The sequence below is a fragment of the Tetrahymena thermophila genome (assembly GCF_000189635.1).
Source record: "Tetrahymena thermophila SB210 genomic scaffold scf_8254697, whole genome shotgun sequence".
Taxonomy (NCBI): Eukaryota; Ciliophora; class Oligohymenophorea; order Hymenostomatida; family Tetrahymenidae; genus Tetrahymena; species Tetrahymena thermophila.
This window is the reverse complement of record NW_002476463.1, coordinates 979,184-992,885: the sequence shown is the minus strand read 5'-3', so window position 1 is coordinate 992,885 and position 13,702 is coordinate 979,184. Positions and strand designations below refer to the sequence as shown.

The following is a 13,702-nucleotide window of genomic DNA, read 5'->3' as shown; positions in this document are numbered from 1 at the left end:
AAAAGGTTTAAACAATATTTAAAATCAGTAATGTTTAAATGATTTTGTGTATATTATTATTTAATGCTTATAAATTTTATTTTTATCAAATTTTAAAAAGAATAGAATCCATCCTTAATAATCTTACACTTTACACAAGAACACTTCCTTTAAAAAGTTTTTTTTGATTATAATTTCTAAAAAATAGCTTTTTAAAATAAAATACCAGTAACTTAACAAATTTCAAAAATACATTTTTTTTGTTGTGAAAAGCAAATTCATTAAATAACACATTTTAAAAAATATTTAATACAATTATGATTCTACATCTTATAACATTTATATATATTCTTGTATTAATATACTTAATATTTTATATTATTAAATATGTTAAAATCAATTTCTTTTAAAAATAGATGATTATAATTATTTATTATTTTTAATTTCAGTAAACAGACTTGATATCATTATCTTACTTTTTTTAGTTTCTTGTATATGTATGTGTACAGCCCTATCAAAAAGCTATTAGTGAATCTAAATATATATTTATTTGTTCGAACTAACAAAAATAAAATTTCATCAAAAAATGAGTATATATTTTTCATTTTTTTTAGCCAAAGCTATTATTTTATTCTTTTAATGATTAGGATTTTAGAAAAATAATATTTCAAAAATAAGCAAACAAAAATAAATATTTTAAAATATTAATATTTGATTAAAATGATTTCCTTTTTTTTTCTGCTCAAAAATTTAAAGCTTTTACCATTTTAGTTAAATTATGAGAAAAAGAAAGTTTTACTATTTTTAAGATAGTTCTAAATTAATTTTAAATCTTTAGCAAGTAAATAAATAAAAATGTTACTTAAGCATAATAAAAATATTTATCATTTTAAATTGAGTAAATAAGTAAAATTGATAAGTATATTTTTGATTAAATTAATAATGAATGCTTATTTTTGGATTAATTTTATAAAAAGACTTAATAAATTTTCATCTTTTCTTAAAAATATGATTTTTGATGATAATTTAATAATTTGAATAAATAAATAAAATTAATTGTTACTATAAAATACTATATGTTCTCCTTAATTACCATCTATTTATATTAACACTCACAATTTTAAAAGAGAAATAGTGTTTTATAAAATGTGTAAAAAAAAAATATTTTTTTTCATCCAAAATTAAAAAAAAATGATTAATTGATATCAAAAATTTGTTAAAATTTGATAAAAAGAGAATAATAAAAACAATTAAAATTTGTAACAAGCAAAATTAGCTTAAAATAATAAATTTAATATTTTAATTTCAGTATTAGCAATCTTAATTTAGATTTTTTAATAATTTAAATCTAAAAAATTTTAAATATCGATTAAAATATAAGCTTAAATTTTAAAAGCTATGAATATAATAGTCAAAATGTAGATTTTTAAATTGAATTATCTATAAAATCAAATTTAATAATATTATCTTCATTTTCCAGATTTAGTTTATATCCTACTCCAGATATTGTCTGAGCTGGTATTTCATTTACTTTCTTCGGATTTTAAATTTCAGTTTGTTTTATATGAATATTGTCTTCATTTTATATATTATCTTACTAAATTGCTCTACTTATTGTATAATTTTTATCTTAATTTATTTATGGTGAAGAATTTATTTCTTTTTAATCTCGATTTCGAGACAATATTGGATATTCTATTTATTAAATCTAAGGTATTATATTAATCTAGTTATTCATAACAGAATTTATTTATAGTTAATCTATTTAATTTATTTTTAGCTTTAATTTTAGTAAATCTTAATTAGCTTACTCCTTTAATATTCGGTTTTTATTATACCTTGGTATTAGTTATAGAGCAGCCATTTACTTTTTAAGCTTTTTCATTTGTTAGAGAATATAATTTGTGGTGTACAAAAATATTGAATTAAACGATAATGTCTAATTATAATAGCTAAATAATATCAAGCATACTAATTCAATTTCAGGAAAGTAGGCGTTAGGCTAATACTCTACCAAAGAAAAGTTATATATGTCTTTCGTTGGAGATCTTAATAAACCGTTCACAAATGCTTCATTCCAACTAAAAAAGTAAACATAGCAATCCTGAGGATACATATAATCTTCTACGTAGAAGTCACTATCCTGGCACAGCCAGCTAGCTATTTTAACATTACTCTATATGTAACTTCTGAAACAAGAACCTTTTAAATAATTTTAGAATGTAAGTTTTAAACACAAAAATCTATATTATACCAGATGAACTAGAGCTACTTATTATATTAGCCTTTCATAGCAGATCTTAATCTACAATTCAAAGCTGGTTTGGTTCCAATAAAAAAATTAACATAGCATGATCAAGGTTTCTTATAGTTTTCTACATCAAAGTTATAGCCAGCTTGCTATTTTTACTTAACTCCACTTATAAGGCCTATGGCAAGTATTTTAATAATATTTTTTATTCTTATTTTTAAATAAAAAAATATTGCCAACTTAATGAGCTAGAGCTACTACGGCTATTACTGTGACTATTAATACTACCACCAATGCCACTACCCCTGCTTCCTTCAGTTTCTAGAATTCTTTAAAATTTATGTGCTTTAGTTTGATTATAAATGCTTTATGATAATAATCTATAATATTAAGTATTAGTATTATTACATGACCACATCTTATTTTTGATAAAATAATTAAAAAAAGTTTTTTTATATTATCTTACTTAACATCATCATATTTATAATATAATTTAAAAGGAAGAATCAGACTAACTGTCTTAGCTTTATAAAAATTAGAAGCGCAAGCTGATCATAAGTATTGTTTACCTTCATATTAAAAATTTATATATAGAATCAAGTATTTTTCAGTCTGCTCAATACTATCGCTAAGCTATCCAATAACTTAGCAATTTTACACTTATATAATAGAAACTGTTGGGTGAAAAATCACAAAAAATACACTAAAAAATATGGGTACACATACAAAAAATATTATCCTGTTAAATATACTTAAGCAAATAGTTAGATCAGCTTTAGGTTTCCAAAAAATAAACTACTTAGTTTATGGAAATTATGAAAAAATAAATAGGACAACAATTTATTAAATATATCGCTAGATGATTAGAAAGTTACATAAAACCTCTAATAAGTATTGCAAAAGTCACATTCTAGATTTAAGTAAAAAGAATTAACCTTTAACATCAAGATCAGGGTCTTTATTCTAGTTGAAAAAAAATATAAGTGATTATTTTTGTACTGTATCCATCACGATTTTCTTTAAATTTTGCCTTTAATCAAAAAATTAAAAAAATGAAAGACTCTTAAAAATGCAAAATCATTTATTTTGAAACTTAAAATTGTAAATTTACAAAATAATACAGTGAAATCGCCAAATGCTTAATTCTTATATGAGCAAAATATAATTCTATTAAAGTAAAAAAGTTGCTCTAAATTTAATTTATGTAAATAAGCTCGAATTTACCAATTAATAATTTGGTTAATTCACTAAATTAATTATCTCAAAGATTATATTTTTCTATTTAAAATTTGTATTATAAAAATATGAAACAGTTCATTTATGAATTGTTTTGTAATTTACAAAATTAAGGGAACCTATCTCTATATTTTTAGATGAGTATCTGTTAATTAAATAATAGCAAATTGCTATTTTAAAAATGCTTGATCACTGATAATGAGTGATCAAGTAGATAATTTTAGTAACAAAAGAAAATAAATTTTCTTTTTAATTTAATAGAATTATGAATAGTAATAATTATAATTAATGATTATTTATTTAAATTTTTTATAGTGCGTGGATTAAAAAAAATTAATAAAAATACAAAAATTCTGCTCAAAATTAACAAAGATTTTTTGATAACAATTAAAAAAATTATTTATTTAAGTACCCTAATTTATAGATAATTCTTACTTTGCATGTCCACAAGAATTTAATAGATGGAAGTGCTATAAAAAATGGTTAGTTAAAAAATATATTTCAAAAAGTAAAAGTTACTATTTGAGTTGAAATACCAAGAAATATTTGATAGATATAAATTAATTTTAAATCAAATATAAGAATTGAAAAAATAATTTTTATAAAAAATCTATCATTTTATGTAAAGTATACGCAAAAGTAAACATGAAAATACCCAATTTTAATTTAATTTCTAAAAATACATTGGAATTTAAGAAATATATCTTTCTTAAGATTTTTCTTCTTAATAATTGAGAGTAAAATAGAACTTAAGTTTTAGCAAATAATTATATTATGAAAACATTTTAAGTAGAGGATTTTAAATTTTAATATCAGTCATTACAAGATTTAGCAGAATTATAATCTTTTTATAGATTATATTAATGTGTTAACCCATCCTTTGTATGAATTGGAACCTAGTTAGGATCTGGTTATTACTAAAACAATTATGAAAGCTCACTTTGTGGCATTAAAGACTAAACAGCATAATCATTATTATTATCGAGATTATTATTCTTTAATTGTTAATTTATTTGGACTAGGTATGGAAAATATTCCAAATTAAATTTATTTTACTACTCCTGTTAAATAGGTTGTAGCTAATTTTGCTAGAGTTCCTGTTAAATAGATTGCTATTATTATGGCTAAATTTCTAGTGGGATGACTTTTTAGTTGTTTTTGTTTGAAATCTTTTTGAGAAGATAATAAGCTGGGTACTAAAATAAAGAATTAAAAGATAATATCCAATTATAATATGAAAATATTATTAAGCAAACTAAATCTATTTCAGGGAAGTAAGCATGAGACTTAAATGCTATCAGTGGAAAGCTATTTTAGTCTTTCATAGCTTATCTTTATTCTCCGTTTTATGCTGCCATATCTCCATTAAAAAAATTAACATAGCAAGATTGAGGTTACATGTAATCTTCTTCATCGAAATCACTATCCATGCATAGCCAGCTAGCTATTTTTACTTTACTCCATAAATAACTTCTGTAACATGAACCTTTTAAATTACATAAAAATACAATCAATTAAAAACAATATTAAATAATTTATTTTTTACTTGATCTTGAACTACCTCTGCTGCCCCCGCCTCTACTACCGCCACCTCTTTTAAGTATTCTTTGGTTATTATATGAATTAGGTAAATGAATATCATTTTAGGATAGCATTCTATTAGGATATTATGGATCTGTAAAATTTTTATCTATTGGACCACATCTAATTAATAAAAGGAGGTATTATTCAATTTTTATAAAGAAGAGAAAATGAACTTACTAAACTTTATCATATTTGTAGTAAAATTAATATGGAAAAATTGGGTCAGTTGTATCAGCTTAATAGAAATTAGAAGCGCAAGCTTATCCTAAGTATTGCTTTCCTTCATATTCAAAATTGATATAAAGGATGGAGTATTTCTCAGTAAATTCTATCCATTTACTTTACTTACCGATCAATTGGCAATTCTAAGCTTATTTAAATTCTAAAGAAGCAGTAGGATGAAAAACGGCAAAAAATACTCCAAAAAATATAGGCAAACAAATTATGAACATAACCAAATTATATATGTTAAACCCAAATGAGAGGTCACGTTTTGGTTTCCAAAAAACCAACCATTAAAGTAATACTATAAAGAAATACATAGGGCAGCAATAAATTAGATATATAGCAAGATGATTAGAAAGTTGCATCATGCCTGTGATAAATATTGCCAAAACTAAAGTCTAGATTTGCGTAGCAAAGAAATGATCTTTTGTATCAGGAGTGTCATAATTTTTATTGTAAATAAACACAGGTGGTTATTTTGTTTGCTGTTCCATGATTTCCTTAAGATTACACTTTTTTCTTCTACTTTTAATCAAATGATAATTTCTTAAATATTATAAATTATTTAATTTATCAACCTTGTATTTATAAATTTCATCCAAACGATTTAATCAAATATATATCTAAATTCTTCTATAACCCTAATCTAATTTTTTTTTAAGTTTATTTAATAATTTTGTGGTAATTTCTACATTCAATAAGCATATTTATGATATTTATTAATAATAAAAATAATAAATATCTATTTATATTTTTGTAACAACTTATTCTGAAGCATCATTAAAATTCACAAATTAAAAAGCTAATTAGTTGTGTGATTAATTTCCCAATATCTAATATTTTTATCTATTAAACATCTTTGTTCGTCATTCAATAATTAATTTTCATTGTAGCTATTATAATCTTTACTAAGAGTAAAAGCCATTTTCAAAGAGTTTATTTGATATCAGCATTAAAATAGTTGTAATAATAGAATTTATACAATTAATATTTAGATTTATGTTAATATTAATTTAATTCATTTCAAGCATAAAATGAATGCATATAAATACTATAATTTATTATTTGTTTACAAAATAATTTTTAAGAATGATAAAGGTTTATCTATACATATGTCTCATTAAAATATTTCTTTCAAAGTTAACTTTAATTTTGCTATAAAATAGAGCTCAATAGCAGAATTTAATTTCCTGGAAGTGCTATTTTTTAAACTGCATAATAATAAACCAGCAAAAAATTTAACATCAACCCCAATACTAATCCCAAGCTATAGCTTTCTCGCGAAATAAATTAAATTTTATAATCAAATATATAATAAACATATAATTTATTAAATATATATTAAGTTTCACCTCATAACTGTAAGCACAACACTAATTGATAAAATTTATATTTATAATAAATAAATAAAAATCTTGGTCAATATAGAATAATTAAACATAAAGCTCTAAAGTCATTTTTTCTACTATAGGTTTGAATTGCATTAAATCTCTTTTTTAAATTTTCAATGTTTTAGCTAAAAATTTGACATCAATTTTTAAAAGCAATAAATCTATTGTTCTTAAAAAAATTAAAAGAAATTAATTGTTAGAATAAATATGACAATAAATAAATAACCAATTTATTTTATTATCTCTTTAAATTTTCAATGCTAAATCTTATACCAAATTTATATAAATCAAAATTTATTTAATAATTTTCAATAAAAAAATAGAGATGAAATTTAAGAATTGAAAAAATAATATTTTAAAAAACTCTATTATCTAAAATAAAAAATACACAAACATGAAAATAAAAATCCAAATAAAATTTAATTTCTAAAAATAAAATGAAATTCTTGAAATTTACTTCAAAACTTTTATTTCTTAATAATTGAGATTAAAATATAACATAGATTTTAACAAATAAAAATATTATGAAAACATTAAAAGAAGAGGATTTCAAATTTTAGTATCAGAGTTTGCAAGATTTAACAGAGTTATCATCTTTTTATAGATCATCTTAAAATGTTTACCCATGTTTTATATGAATTGGAATTTAACTAGAGTCTGGCTATTAATAAAACGATTATTAAAACTGATCATGTGGCATTAAAGATTAAACAACATAATCACTTTAATTACTCATGCTGATATTCATTTATTGTTAATTTATTTGAACTAAGTTTGGATAAAAATTCAATTTATGTTTATTTTACTACTCCTGTTAAATAGGTTGCTACTAATTTTGCTAGAGTTCTTGTTAAATAGATTATTGTTAAATTTCTAGTGGGATGACTTTTTAGTTGTTTTTATTTGAAATCTTTTTGAGAAGATAAAAAGCTGTGTACTAAAATAAAGAATTAAAAGATAATATCCAATTATAATAGGAAAATATTATTAAGCAAACTAAATCTATTTCAGGGAAGTAAGCATGAGACTTAAATGCTACCAACGGAAAGCTATTCTAATCTTTCATAGCTAATCTTTACATTCCGTTTAAGGTTGCTATATCTCCATTAAAAAAATTAACATAACATGATTTAGGTTCCATGTAATCTTCTTCATCGAATTCATTACCAATGCATAGCCAGCTAGCTATTTTTACTTTACTCCATAAATAACTTCTGTAGCATGCACCTTTTAAGATGATATATAAATACATACAATTAAAACTAAAATTAAAAAATTTATTTTTTACTTGATCTTGAATTACCTCTACTGAGGCTACTTCTGCCATTACGGTTTCTTAAAAGAATTCTTTGGTTATAATATGGATTCGTTTAATTTAAATAATTTTAGGATAACATTCTATTAGGATATTATGGATTTGTAGAATTTCCATCTATTGGACCACATCTAATTAATAAAAAGAGGTATTATTCAATTTTTATAAAGAAAAGAAATTAAAGTTACTAAACTTTATCATATTTATAGTAAAATTAATATGGAAAAATTGGGTTAGATGTCTCAGCTTAATAGAAATTAGAAGCGCAAGCTTATCCTAAGTATTGCTTTCCTTCATATTCAAAATTGATATAAAGGATGGAGTATTTCTCAGTAAATTCAATCCATTTACTTTACTTACCAATCAGTTAGCAATTCTAAGCTTATTTAAACTCTAAAGAAGCTGTTGGATGAAAAACAGCAAAAAATACTCCAAAAAATATAGGTAAGCAAATTATGAACATAATAAAATTATATATGTTAAACCCAAATGAAAGGTCACATTTTGGTTTCCAAAAAACGAACCACTAAATTAAGACTATAAAGAAGTACATAGGGCAACAATAAATTAGATATTAAGCTAGGTGATTAGAATGTTGCATCATGGCTGTGATAAATATTGCCAAAACTAAAGTCTAGATTTATGTGGTGAAGAAATGAACTTTTGTATCAAGAATGTCATATTTTTAGTTGTAAATAAATACTGATGGTTATTTATTCTGTTGTTCCATGCTCTTCTTAAAACTATACTTTTTTATCTACTTTTAATCAAATGATAATATCTTAAATATCAGAAATTAATTACTTTATTAACCTTTTAGTTAGAAATTTCATTCAAACCAATTAATCAAATCTATATCTAAATGCTACTATAACCATGATCTAATTTTTGATAAAGTTTATTTCAAAATCTTGTGGTAATTTTTGCATTTAATAAGCATGGTCATTACATTTATTACTAATAAAAATAATGAATATCAATTTATATTTTTGTAACTACTTATTCAGGAGCATCATTAAAAATTCACAAAAAATAAAAAAAGCGAATTAATTGTGTGATTAATTTCACAATATTTAGAAAATTTCTAATATTTTTATCTATATCTTTTAATTCGTCATTCAATTATTAATTTTGATTTTAATTACGATAATCAATACCAATTGTAAAAAGACATTTTTTAAGAGTTTTTTTGATTTAAGTATTAAAATAGTTGTAAAAATAGAATTTAGATAATTATTATTTTGATTTATAGTAATATAAATTTAATTTACTTCGAGGATAAAATGACTGCATATAAATACTATAATTTATTAGTTGCTTACAAAATTATTTTAAAAGTTAGTTGATCGGTTTTTGCGTGCTTTAAAAAAAATAATTTATATTTATATCTAAATTGATTGTGATTAAATACGATAATCTTATAATATCCCATCTAAAACAATTTGTTTGATTTATGAGTTAAAATTGTAATTAAAGGTAGAATTCAGATAAGTAAATTATTATTTTGATAAACTGTAATGTTGTTTTTATAAAAAACCAATTAAAATTTGTTAGATATTTTTTTAAATAAAAAAAATTAATACATTTCTATTAATATAGAGATCTAAAACAAAAATGTGAATTTTGAAGACAGACCACAAATTTATAAATTTAAAAGTTAAATTAAAATAAAATAAAAATATTAAATTCGTTAAAAATATTTAACACAAAAATATATTTACACAAAATCAGAGCATAGGATTTTATAAAGAATTATCTATTTTTACAGGTTATTTTACAATTTAATCTTCATTTTAATGGTTTAGTTATTGTTGGGGTCCAATCAATGCAAAAAGAGGATTTAATAATTATTCAATCTAATTTTAATGTATTAGTTGTTATTGCCCATATTTTGGTTAAGGCATATAATCAACGTGATCATTATGATTTACTTATTATTATTAATTAATTTAATTTATGGTTGGTGTTTCTTTATTGATTTATTCGATTTATATTGGGTTTGGATTTGGTTTAAATTCTAGTGCTTAGATAGCTGTCTACCCATTTTAACTGGTTCTTCTAATTTTTTTGAGAATGTAATTAGCTGTGTACTAAAATATAGAATTAAATGATAATATCCAATTGTAATAGCTAAATAATATTAAGCAAACTAAATCTGCTTGAGGATAGTAAGCACGTTCCTTATAGGCTATCAAAGGAAAATTATATGAATCTCTCATAAAAGCTCTTTATTGTCCATTTTAATATGCTTTATCACCACTAAAAAAATTGACATAGCATGACTTTGGAGTCGTGTATTCTTCTATATCAAAATCTCTGTCCTCACACAACCAGCTAGCTATTTTTACATAACTCCATTTATAGTCTCTGTAACAAGAACCTTTTTTTAAAAAAATATGTGAAATTTATAAATAAAAAATATTTCATACTAGTTGAACTACGGCTACTACTGTGGCTACCACTGCTGCTGGAGCTTCCTCCACCACTACTATGGCCACCTCCACCTCCTGTTCTAAGAATTCTTTCATTTCTATTAACTTAAGTAGAATTTAAATTTTTATAGCTTAGTAACCTATGGTATTATGGCGCTGTATTATTTCCATCGAGAGGACCACATCTATTTAAGTAAGTAATAATTATTATTGTTATATAAGATAAAAATAACGCAATATAACTTACGCTATTTAATCGTATTTATAATAGAATTTATAAGGAAAAACTGGAGCAATTGTCTTTGCATCGTTATAATTAGAAGCACAAGCTTATCCTAAGTATTGCTTACCCTCATATTCAAAATTAATGTAAAGAATAGAATATTTCTCATTAAATTCAATCCATTTGCTTAACTATCCTACCAATTGGCAATTTTGAGCTTGTTTAAATTCTAAAGAAGCAGTTGGGTGAAAAACAGCAAAAAAGACACCAAAAAATACAGGTAAACAAATAACGAACATTATTATATTATATATGTTGTAAGGCAATGTAAGGTCAGCTTCAGGTCTCCAGAAAGCGAACCATTAAATAAACACAATAAAGAAATACATTGGGCAGCAATAAATCAAATATGCAGCTAAGTGATTTGAAAATTGCATCATTGCTGTGATAAATATAGCCACAAGCAAAGTTTATATTTATGTAATAAAGAAGTGGCCTTTCACATCAGGATCAGGATCTTTATTTTCATTGTAAAAAAATGTAGGAGCATCTTTTTTCTCTTCTTCCATTTCTAACTTTTCAATATTAGTAATTATGTTTTTGCCTAAATAATAATCTTGTATACCAAATATTATTTATTTTGATAACTTTCTATTTAGCGTTTATCTACCAAGCAAAATTCAATGAAATACATAAAAATCTAAATCTTTTAACAAGATCAACTTTTAACTAACTAAAATAATAAGCTTCTCTATCAATATAAAGTAAATTTGCTCTAATAAAATTTGCAATCGTATCCTTTGATTTTATGGTTTTATTAAAGGCTATAGAAAAATTTAACTTAGCATTTTGTATAGGCTTAGTAATTTCTTAGCTCCTTTTGTACTTAAAATTTTACAGAATTAAATTTACTATTAAGGAAATAAATAGAGGAAATTATTGCAAAATAAATTACTAAATTTCTATATCTCCCACCATCTATTTACGAACCATTCTACTTATTTTTGATTTTCTTTACCATTGCTTATTTTTAATAAATAGAAGATATTCAAATTCAAGCGTTAATCTAAAGTACTTATAGATAAAATTTAATCAATAAATTATCTTGATTAAGTTAGACAAATAAGTTAATTATTTTTTTTTTAATTAAATAAACTCTATATTGAGATAAGAAATCTAAACTGATCATTAAATAATGAAAAAAAAAACATAAAACTATTAACTTATTATTACAAATTTTATGAAAGTTATCAATTGAATGTGGTAGAGGTAAATATCTTATCAAAATGCATAAATTGAAGGTAATTAATTATATAGTTATTTTTTTTCAATTTTATTAATAATAATATTTTTCTCAATTATTTTAAAACTCTAAATAATTTGCTAATTTTTTAAAATTTACTATTAACAAAAATAATCAGCGATTGCTTTTCAGAACAATTTAAAAATAATAAAAATAAAAAAAATTAACTGTAGAATTAAGTTATTGACTAAGAAGATTTAAATTTATAGGAAAGAATTAATGTTATTAAATTTCAGTATTTTAGAATAAATACCAATTTTTTCATAATAAATTCCTTCAAATACAAGCAAAGTATTTTTTAATTTTAAATATTTAATCCATTACCTTGAAATTAAATTACTTATTTAAAGTATATAAAATTTAGTTAATAAAAGTTATAATTTTTTTCAAAGAATGTTTGTTTATTCATATCAATTTTAAATATTGAGCTAACATTTTTTTGCTTAAAGTTAAATTAATTTTATTTAATAATTAAAATAAAAGGTTTTTTCAAAAAAATTTAATTTCGTAAGCAATAAACAAAAAATTAAATTTTAACATTGTTAATTAGGTGAAATGAATTATGCATTTAATGTAATTAGAATCATAATATTTTTTTTTAAGTTTAAACAAAATTTAATAAATATTATAATTTAAATTAAATTCAAACAGTTTTTCTAATTAATTTATTGAAAAAATAATAAAAATATATTGAATAAAATAAAAAATAGACCTAAAAGAAAATAAATGATAATATGGCTACCATTGATGCTGCGTCATCCTCTTATTCTAAGAATTCTATAAGTAATATTTGTTTCAGTTCTATTATAATAATTTTAGGTTAATGATCTATGATATGAAGAGTCAATAGTATTACCATCTATCTATAGGAGCACATCCATTAAAATTTTTGTAAAAAATAAAACTTAGACAAATAAATTATTATTTTGGTTTATTGTAATATTAATTTAATTTATTTGGAGGATAGAATGAATACATGTGAAAACTTTAATTTATAAGTTATTTATCAAATATTTTTTATGGTGATTAAGAATTTTGTGTATTTTTAAAAAAATCAAATAATTTATTTATATTATCAAAAAAATAATTGTGATTTTAAATATGATACATCTATATTATCCTGAATTAATAATTTATTTTATTTAGTCATTACAGTTTTAATTAAAGGTAGAATTTAGACAAATAAATTGATATTTTGATAAACTACAATATTAATTTGACTAGTTCTGAGGATATAAATTAATCGATATGAATATTTTTGTTATGAATGCTTTTAAAATATTTTTTAAAGAACCTTGATAATTTTTTTTCAAAATAATAGTTTTTTATTGATATTGAAATCTAATACAAAAGTTTGAATATTTAATTTATAGTTAAAAAGTTTTAAATTTATAAGTTAAATTAAATTAAACTAAAATATATTATGTTAAAAACATTTACTTCAAAATTACATTTTCACAAAATCAGAGCATAGGATTTTATAAAGAAATATCTATTTTTACATGTTATCTGACAATATTATCTTCATTTTAATGATCTATTATTGTTGGGACCCAACCACTGAAAAAGCAGGATTAAAAAATTATACTTATGGGTTATTTAAATGTTTTTCAAACTAGGCTTAAGGTAAATGGGTAAACAAATAATGAACATTAATCCATTATATATGTTGTAGAGTAATGTAAGATCAGCTTTAGGTTTCCTTCAAAGCGAACCATTAAATAAATAAAATAAAGAAATAAATTAGGTAACAATAAATAAAT

At 21.7% G+C, this 13,702-nt stretch overlaps 4 protein-coding genes across 4 annotated transcripts; all 4 read right to left on the bottom strand. All coding sequences in view use genetic code 6, as the record gives it.

Moving 5' to 3' along the window:
• Positions 1–1,390: 1,390 nt before the first annotated feature.
• Positions 1,391–2,648, bottom strand: TTHERM_00083800 (transmembrane protein, putative; the record flags this gene model as incomplete). Its single annotated transcript, XM_001012626.2, has 4 exons — positions 1,391–1,589; positions 1,818–2,181; positions 2,471–2,575; positions 2,639–2,648. 4 exons carry the CDS (start codon positions 2,646–2,648, stop codon positions 1,391–1,393), a joined length of 678 nt encoding a protein of 225 aa, XP_001012626.2.
• Positions 2,649–4,278: 1,630 nt separating this feature from the next.
• TTHERM_00083810 (transmembrane protein, putative) lies at positions 4,279–5,769 on the bottom strand (the record flags this gene model as incomplete). Its single annotated transcript, XM_001012627.2, has 3 exons — positions 4,279–4,952; positions 5,013–5,170; positions 5,228–5,769. 3 exons carry the CDS (start codon positions 5,767–5,769, stop codon positions 4,279–4,281), a joined length of 1,374 nt encoding a protein of 457 aa, XP_001012627.2.
• Positions 5,770–7,228: 1,459 nt separating this feature from the next.
• Positions 7,229–8,444, bottom strand: TTHERM_00083820 (transmembrane protein, putative; the record flags this gene model as incomplete). Its single annotated transcript, XM_001012628.2, has 3 exons — positions 7,229–7,893; positions 7,955–8,112; positions 8,170–8,444. The coding sequence occupies 3 exons, from the start codon at positions 8,442–8,444 to the stop codon at positions 7,229–7,231; spliced, it is 1,098 nt and encodes a 365-aa protein (XP_001012628.2).
• A 1,264-nt stretch (positions 8,445–9,708) lies between these two features.
• TTHERM_00083830 (transmembrane protein, putative) lies at positions 9,709–11,205 on the bottom strand (the record flags this gene model as incomplete). The annotated part of the gene is made up of 3 exons (XM_001012629.2): positions 9,709–10,361; positions 10,411–10,598; positions 10,661–11,205. 3 exons carry the CDS (start codon positions 11,203–11,205, stop codon positions 9,709–9,711), a joined length of 1,386 nt encoding a protein of 461 aa, XP_001012629.2.
• Positions 11,206–13,702: the final 2,497 nt, after the last annotated feature.